This window comes from Anopheles maculipalpis, chromosome 2RL, assembly GCF_943734695.1.
Source record: "Anopheles maculipalpis chromosome 2RL, idAnoMacuDA_375_x, whole genome shotgun sequence".
Classification (NCBI taxonomy): domain Eukaryota; kingdom Metazoa; phylum Arthropoda; class Insecta; order Diptera; family Culicidae; genus Anopheles; species Anopheles maculipalpis.
The window spans coordinates 70,482,384-70,491,665 of NC_064871.1; the positions used below are offsets into that span (position 1 = coordinate 70,482,384).

Below are 9,282 nucleotides of genomic sequence, written 5' to 3' on the forward strand. Positions count from 1 at the left end.
TTCCCCGTGAAGAGGTGTGTCCCAGTTTAGGGCGTTTTAAGTAACAAAACTCGTGGAATTCTGTAAACTGAAACTAGGAGAGGAAGATGCAAGGGACACCGGAATCGGGAGCGAATAGGTTTTAGCGTATTTAAAGGGCTAGTGTAAAAAAAACAAAAAAAACATTGGGACATATTTGATGGTACTACACTACCGGAGTGCTTCAACTACTAGCAACTATCGGGAGAAAAACCCTGCTGCTGGACCAAGCAACAACTAAACTAATGAAAGGTTTTTTTGTGTTTTTTGCTTCTTGTTTGTATCGTGCAATATTCATACTTACTATTCATCTTAGGTTATTTGTTTTCGTAAAGATCGGCCTAGTCGATCGAATGGAAAATATGATTTAAAGTTAAAACGCACAAGACAAACAATTGCTAATATTTGAGGGCAAAGAGGGCAATATTTTTCACAAAATGTGTGCTGTGTGGTGCATTTAGAACCATGAATACGTAATCTGAATTAATCTTTATTATATTTTTCGTGTTTATAATTATAATTTTGCTAGATTTCAAGTTTGCTGCTTCATTAAACCCAAATCATTACATTTAAATTATTTAATATTACGATTTTCCACCGCTCTCGACCGCTTTAATTTTCATACTCATTTCAAGCGGTATGTAAAGTAGCGTAACCGAGGAATAATTGAAGCAAGAATAGCAACAGAAGGAATTTGAATCCCTAACACGGCAAACAAATCAAACTTAGACTGTAAGAGTAAGCTAACAGGGCTAAACAGGTGTCATGAAGAGATACAGAAACAGAAAAACGAAATTAAAAAAAAAAAAAACAAACAAAAGCTGCAAACAAGATAAAGCAGGTGAGCTGATGTTGAGTTAATGTGTTAACAGAAAACCAGAAGAAAAAATCTGGAATGATTCAATTAATTTATGGTACATAAAATCATTCAAGCTGAATTGAAATTTAAAATTTAATTGAAAAACTACCATTATAACCATTTTACTTTCACGTAACGTAGTTACACGATGATTATTGTTGGGCCTAAACGTAGCAGTGTCGTCAAACCGTTTTTGTCGATTTAGGGTGAAATCACGCGAGCGGCGTGTTAAGTTTTTCACAGTTAGTTAGCTTTATTTTGTAAAAGAAACATGTAAATTTAACATAAACTTGATGCGATTGTGCTATTGGGAACGGAGAAATGTGAAAGTGAACAAAATGTATAATTTTTTTGTTAAACAAAAGTTAGAAAGCGAAAGAAAAAGACATGTGTTTATTGTCGATTTAGTTAGTGTTATGTACTCCTGGTCGGAAGTTTATCATGCAAAAAGAGAACAAAAAATTGCAAACAGATAATATTTCATAAACCATAAGTTTTTCCCATAGCCAACACACACACACACACACACAACAAAAGCAATCAATGAACATTATGAAAAAGAAATTACAATTATACGATGTTATAGATTTTAAAGTCTACATCCATAAATGCGCTGTTTTTCGTACACGTCTCATATTCGTCTCTTTATTGAGTCAAACTGTTTTCGGTAATTGTACCGTAGGCGATAACGAATTGATAGCAGCCATACCACTGTATTTGATTCTCCTTCCGTTGGGAGAATATTATAGCAGGGATATATTCTTATCATTATCGATAGTATGCTAGCAAACAACAAATACAACAAAAAAGAGAGAGCGCGAGAGAGAAAAAACCACATTCAATAGGTTTCAGAAGACGTCGATTTTCCGTGTCAGCTTTTCACTGCTTCCTTCTTTAAACGATGTCTTTACTTTTTCTTTCATAACTTACACATTCCGCGTTTTGCATTCAAAAACTGATCATCTGTAATCGCTTTCTACTTTTCCTTCGTGTTCTAAATCACTTTTTCCCTGTTTCAAATTAGATCAAGCGAAGTAAGAGAAATAAAACAGAGAAAAGAAAGGAGGTAAAGGATGAAAGAAAAAAAACCTTATGAATCTGTTTCCAGGGTTCGGTTCGCGAGATTTGTTAAGAGTACAAAAAAAAGAGAAGAATTTGCAGCACTTTTTCAAATGGAAGTTCACAAAAAGAGGAAGCGAAAAATAGTGCAAATGCTAATAGAATCAAAGGTCAGCAGGCAAACCAAAGCAAAACACGTTGGAATCATGCCAAAACGGTGCCGAAGGTGGCAACACGTTTTGGCCAAACAGCAAGTAAGCAGATAGAGTTACTAATCATATAAAACTAAGTGGATGTAACAATAGAATCAAATGATAAACGACCCATTTTACGCTGATGCCTGCAAACCGTTTTGTTTGTCATCCTGTAGTTTCGATTTTCTCCTGTGTATGGAAAATGTACAATGACCAGGAGGAGAGCAAGAAGGGAAGTTGGGGACACTTTGTGAAACGGAGGAAACTAACAAAAAAAAAAAACACACACACACAATTTCATCACTGAACAAAAGAGAAAATAAAACCGCCGAACTTACTGCATTATCCCGTTTTCCACCATTTTCCTACGTAGAAATTGCACCGATGGCAACACACGATAGTGTTGCACTGCAATAGCAAACGTGTACTTTTTGTAATAAAACAGTAAGCATCATTTAACAAACTGACTAAGCGCACAGTATGGAGTGAGGTGGAAAATGAGAAGAAAACAAAAATGATATTACAAAATAAAACTGCAAAACAGAGCAGCAAGTATGCGAATGGTAATAAGTGAGTGAGAAAAATGAGGCTAAAAACTGGAAAATAGCTAAACGGAACATGAAAACTGTTCGACAAGAAAATGAAATGGAAGGATTTGCATCATGATGAAAAAAAAGAGAAAGTAAGAACAAAATGGAACTACAACTATGTTTTACAAAACAACAGCCTAGAATTTAACGAAACGTGTTACGAAAAGAAGAAAGAAGGAAACATGTTTCCAAGATGGAATAAGAACTTGAAAAGTATGAAAAGTAAAGCACAAATGTGAAAGAAAAGAGTAACAATTGTTCGACGAAAAGGATCAGCAGCGACAGGAAAACAGAAACGTAAAGAATAAAAGGGAAAACACTCTCACCCCCTCCCACACACACACACACCTTCAGACAATGGGATTGTTTAATAATGCTCGAGGATTCGACAAGACACACTCACAAATCTAGATTAACAAGGTGTTTATTTTATAAAAAAGTATTATACGGGTATGCCAAAAAGTATATTTAATATAAAGTAAACAAATATAAATGAATTATTAAGTAAAAGCAGACAAAAACAAAGCAAAAAAAAACAACACGAGATGAAAATGCTGCAGCAAACGGAAGGTAAACACGACTTTTCTCTCGGTGAACGTGTGAAGCAATGAGCAGAGTTTACGAACGAATACGAAGGAATGAAACGAAAAGCGGACTCCCATGGATTATAACTCAAACAAAAAAAAAAAAAACAGATAAATGCGCTAGAAGCATCACTAAAGGATGAGAATTCGATGTTAGATTGTGGCAAGATGGGAAGAACACGATGTAAACATACACACACAAAACCAAACTACACAGCAACCGTTTCTTTGTTTTGTCAAACAACAAATCATACACCATAAGAGCAAAATGGATTCGAAGGTAATGTAAACGTTTGACAAGAAAAAGAACCGAATACAGACAAAACAAGCTCTATATAATTATATATACAAACAGACACATAAAACCACAAAAACAAATAACAACCGCAAAAAGAAACGAGCACGGAATGAAGTGAATGTGAAAATGCAAATAAGAGAATACACACACAAACCAAAACAAACAACAAAAAAGGACAAAACGGAAACTATATTAAAGAAACCAGAAACTGAAAACTTAATAAATGTATGTTTAATAAAAAAAACCCCACGCCGCACCTAGTGGTGGGACTTTTTCCTGTACTGATTCATCTTCATCCGCATGCTGGTCAGATGCCCGATGCTAAGATCCGATCCGCGCCTTCGTCGATCGTACTGCTCCGCCTGCCGCTCGTCGTCCTCCGTTTCCGAGGCCGACCGTCGGCCACTTCCATCCGGTGGAGCGGACCGTTCGACACCGGAATCGTCCCCATCTTGCTCGTTCGTTCGCGTTCCGTCGGTCGACCGGTCGTCTTCGCCTTCCTCCGGTATCGTGCTGGCGTCGTTATCCGTCGCATCCAGGCTAGCCTTGTCGAAGGTTGTTTTCTGGGAACGGTTTGCTAGAAACTGGCCAGTCGTCTTTGTTAGTAGATTTTCAGGAAGCAATTTTCGAAACAAGGTTACCTGTTGCCTTCGTGATTCGGCGGTGGCCAACTTTTCCTCTAAATCCTCTATGCTTGGTGTCGAGCTGGATTGTTCTTCGAGGCGTTTCAAGCGACGGGGTGGATGCTTCTTTATAAGGCTCTCTGGGTTGTCTGAATCACCGAGAGGAATTTCAAATGCTTCGGGGCGTGCTGAAGGGATGAAGAAGGTAGTATGTAGATCAATCAGCTGGTTTAAAATGAAATAAAGGATGTATTGATAGTAGTGCTGGGCGGGTTGATCCGACCCCTACCCGTTGGTGCAGCAAAGATAGTTGGTCAAGTCTTCGTTACGAGAAACAGTCCGGATGGGATTTGAACCCCGGCCCGGCCGTGTGAAGACAGATGCTGTTGTCGCCATCTACCGGGCCGCGCTCTTTGAAGTATAACACATTGAATTTGGTGCACAGAATTACAGATAAATGGCTCCAATCTCGAGTATCCGATTTTTATCGCTAACAAAGGCTGAGGCGACCCGATGCTGATGCGCAACGGTCTTCATACGGCAGGACTCGGATTCTAATCCCATCAGGACAGTTATCCAACACTGAACATGGTTATCAGCAATCAGTCTAGTAAGCCAATCGATGGCCGGCGTGAACTAGAAGGGTCGTTAACTCAAGAAGAATTACGGCTGAAACTACTGCACGTTCTCCGATATCTGCCGGTCTCGTGTGAATCATAGTTGCACGGTCTTCCCATTAGGGTGAGACGTTCTTAGATGCATGCTTAGAAATACATTAATCTTGAATAATTTGAAGAGTTCAGCTTCAAAGTGCATGGGAAGCCAAACATGTTATTGGGACAATGTTGAATGTTTTTTTCATAATTCAACGTTGGGTACGATTTGGCCTGTTGCATTGCACTCCATCTTGCCTAAGAACAAAGATTTTTTTTCTACACTGCAAGTTAGCTTCCTTCGTTGTGTCTTGGGTGAGCTTTCGATTTAGACTGTGCTTTTCTTCTTTTTCATTAACTTTTCTATTGATAAAATCTGCCAACTAAGGTACTATGAAGACGAATTTGTATTGACAAATCTCTTACTAGTGATTATTAAAGCAATTTTGGCAGTAGGGTTTCTTCCTTATGGTGTCCTTGTCATCCAAGGAATCGCAACGCTTCAACGCTTTCGAAGCGTTTCACCCAAGTAAAAGGTTTAATCTTCCTCTTCCTAAAAGTTGAGCTTCACTCAGGAGAGTAGATGAATCGGCATTCATTTTCATATCACTGTAAAAAATGATTTTATTTTCAAACCTTTGTACGTCGCCTAGGCAAACGTCGATACATGCTGTAAAACTGTAAATATTACAAATTTAAACTTTGCTAGGAACATTATCAAGTTCATCTGGGGCAGGCGTAAGAATGAAGCGATCCGTCCGGCTCCTTCTTCTTCGCGGGGCCCGGTCTTCACACGGCATAATCGGGGTCGTAATCCCTTCCGGACCGTTTCTCCATAGTGAGGACAGACTATCCAATTATGAACATGGTTATGAGTAAGTCTAGTAAACCAACTAATGGACGGCGTGACCTAGAAGGGTCGTTAAGCCAAAAAGAAGAACGGCTGAGACTAGTACACGTTCTGCGATATCCTCCCGTCTCGTGTGTATTATAGTTGCACGGTCTTCCCGTTAGGGTGAGACGTTCTCAGATGTATGAATACAAATACTTCTTCTTCTTGGCTTAACGATCTTCTTAAAGGTCACACCGGCCATCGAAATGGCTTACTAGACTTGCTGATATCATGTACTCGGATTTTCAGTCCTCACTACGGGAGAACGGTCCGGATGGGATTTGATCTCCGGTCCTGCCATTTGAAGACCGGCGCCGCTGTCGCCTGTTCCACTGGGCCGCCCCATCTACACATTATTACACATTATTGGGACAAAATTTAAGGTTTTCTTATAACTTAACGTATGGTACTATTTGACCTGTGAAATTGCGCTCCATCATGTCTGAGTACAAAGGTGTTTCGCGTTAACCTCGAAACAAAGTTTTTGCGAGACTCGTTTTCTGTATTTTTTGCTTTATTCCAGGATTTTTTTTTTCACACTACAAGTTACCTTCTTGCGTTGTGTCTTGGGTGAACTTTCGATTTAGACTGTGCTTTTCTTCTTTTTCATTAACTTGCTTCCTTAGTGTGACCTTGTAATCCGAGGGATTGACGGCTGAGGTTCGTAACGCTTCAACGTTCCCGAAGCGTTTCGCCCGAACAAATCTTAGCGTTTCATCTTTGTAAAAGTTGAGCTTCACTCAGGAAGTAGCTGAATCGGCACTCACACTCACACCATCGTAAAAAAAAAAAATAGGCAAACATCGATACAAGCTGTAACACTACATGCACGCACATTTCGCAACAGCATGAAAAGATTTTTGTTCTTTGTAACTACATCCTCGTCAGGTAGGGCGACCAGGTGGTATTTGACAGTGGACAGGACCGGACCGGAGTTCAAACACGTCAAACACTATCCAAAAACGTGGTTTCAGAACGTCTTAGTAAAACCATTAGATGGCCAGCATGACCTAGAAGTTCGTACAGCCAAGAGGAGAAAGAAGAATATCCTCGTGAGATCTAGGCCTGCAGGTTTTGACTTTCCACAAACTTCGTTTGTCCATAATGGGAAGGTCAGTCCTGTGTACAGGGAGGCGGTGCCGACGGGATTTTTTTATACTCGTACATTTGTTCCTTCATTAGAATCGTTACTAAGAAAGTTCGGTCTATAATCAAGAATAGATGCACTGACCGACCCTAGACATTGTGAAATTGTTTTCCTTGATGATTCTCTACAGAGATCTTTTTGAAATATGTTTATATATTATTGCGAATATCGTATTTTTCATGTTTGACGAGGACAAAGTTATTAAACTTCAATTTTAAACGTTCTATTAGTACTTCCAAATCAATAAAATTTATCATTTTTGCTCTATTACTCTAAAGCGTTCTATCCTTAATTAAAGGTTAAAATCACTCAGCATTTATAGTGCCACAGAACGTTGTACCAGCATCAATTGCATCAGTCGTCAGCCAATTCGTTACCCAATCAATCCGAGGTATGATAATAACATTACGTACCGTTTAAACTGGTTCAAAATTTGTATTTTTGGTAAACAATTGTGATCGTGGCATTTACGTGAAGGAGAACTCCAGAAAGCAGATTTTTTTCATTTGTTTACAGTGAAATCTCTCTAGGCTATTATCACCCTAAGATCGAAAGCTTATCTAAGATGAACTTTTTAGGTAGTCTCTACCATACATTTCAAGTCGCTCTAAGCTACGAACCTCATAAGATGGCAGTCACGTCAGTGAGCATCTTAGAGACATTCCACTGTCAAAGAATTCATGGATTTTGTTTCAGGATCCGTGTCGGATGCACTAAGGAGGTGAGTTAGTGAGAGGTTCACAAATACCTGAGAGAGGAGGAGTATGTAATGATTACACATGTAACAATTATAAGTATTTTTTTCAAACGATTCTAAGTTCGATACCATAAAAGCATGCTATAGAGGTGTTGGAAGAAGTTTGTCAGGCCCATCACCAAAATCATCAATCAAGCAATATACTGAATTCTCTTTATTTATTCCGATCGAACAGTCTGGCCGTATTGCTTCAGCAAAATTTCCTTTTTTCGTTTAAAATAAGTGGCTTAACAAATAGAAACTATTTTAAATTTTACTGTTATTTCCTTTTTTCACGTAATCCATATCACGATGAAAAGTGTGTCCGATAAAACTTTTGGAAACTAACTTTTGAACCCAATAATTTTATAATTTGACAGACGATTCACACAATTTCGTTAGAACGCATTTGAACGTTTGAAATGTATCGTTAACAAACTTTCACTGAATCATTTATCAACTCTATTTTTAACTTCACACACACCACAGTCCACCATGCCACTAATGTAATCCTCACAATCAATATTCGAAATTAACCGAAATTCCTCCATGAAGCCCTAGGAACACTTACGATAAACGAGTTTGGAGATGGTCGAAACACCTTCGCCCGTCACCGGCACAGCAGCATTCGATGGTCCACATCCCATTATGAGTTCCTTCCGGTGAGCATTACGGTTTATCCGCTCATTGTCTAAACGTGTCCTTATTTTTCAACCAACCAAAACCATCCCCGTTCAAGCTGCGTCGCTCCGTACTATTACTGAGCGCGAATATACGCGAGTCCTTTCCGCGCGCCAGTCACCGATGAACTGGACACAGACAGAACTCTAAGCTTGGTTAGAAGTCCATACAAAATTAAAAAAAAAAGCAACGCTCAACAAAAGCTCGTGGAATTGTTTGGGGTCGTGGTCGTGGTGAACGTTAATTCCCATAAAATAAGGTCCTGAGACCCACGGTTTCATGTGTTTTTTTTTGTGTGTGTGTGTGTCATGGATACGTTCCACGAGCGAAAGCGTTGTAAGCATGTAATTATCGGGCAATCGAAATCTACACCTTTTGCGTTGCTTCACCACCGCCCACTCAGGGCGCTACCGTAAAAAGCTCCTAGTTGGGGACTCCCCATACTGTTCATGTAAGGCGTCAGGTTGTAATTGGAACTGCGAGGAATGTATTGTTTGATTTGATTTGTGATCGGTCGTTCCTTCACTCTAGTAAATGTCGGAAATTTTTAGACGATTTTTGGTGAGGTAAGAGTAGTTCCTGCTTTTGTTGCTTCAGAACTTGAAAAAGGAACCTTTTTTGGCGGCTTTTTACTGGGAGGTACTTACGACCGTAACAGCTTATTTGTACACACACTAGTGACTAGTGGAGGAAACGGTTGTTTTGTGATTATTTGGGTGTAATCTGAAAGGACATTTTCCCGCAATATTTTTACGTTGCAAAAGTTAATTTTTTTTGTAACAGGAAAAAAATACAAAATACTGAAAACGCTATACTCACTTTTATAGTTCCATATTCAACCGTTTTGATAAAGGTCACACATTTATTAAAATTCCATCTCGAAGGTCAAGTGTGTTACAGTTCAGGGCCAGAAAGTAACCGCACGGATTGGGAGGAATTTTTATTTTC

At 39.1% G+C, this 9,282-nt stretch overlaps 1 protein-coding gene across 1 annotated transcript; it reads right to left on the bottom strand.

Annotated features, from left to right (window-relative positions):
• Window positions 1-3,859: 3,859 nt before the first annotated feature.
• On the bottom strand, window positions 3,860-8,320 carry LOC126556343 (uncharacterized). Its single transcript, XM_050211601.1, has 3 exons — window positions 8,225-8,320; window positions 4,244-4,413; window positions 3,860-4,186 (listed from the first exon to the last, which is right to left on the bottom strand). Exons 1-3 carry the CDS (start codon window positions 8,298-8,300, stop codon window positions 3,860-3,862), a joined length of 573 nt encoding a protein of 190 aa, XP_050067558.1. The 5' UTR covers window positions 8,301-8,320.
• Between the last annotated feature and the right edge of the window lie 962 nt (window positions 8,321-9,282).

Bases quoted from the DNA above. Each gene is read 5' to 3' on its own strand.
- LOC126556343 (XM_050211601.1), bottom strand. From the start codon at position 8,300: ATGGGATGTGGACCATCGAATGCTGCTGTGCCGGTGACGGGCGAAGGT. The intron at 4,414-8,224 runs GTAAGTGTTCCT...TCATCCCTTCAG, and splicing joins CATCTCCAAACTCGTTTATC to CACGCCCCGAAGCATTTGAA. The intron at 4,187-4,243 runs GTAACCTTGTTT...ACGACTGGCCAG, and splicing joins CCGAATCACGAAGGCAACAG to TTTCTAGCAAACCGTTCCCA.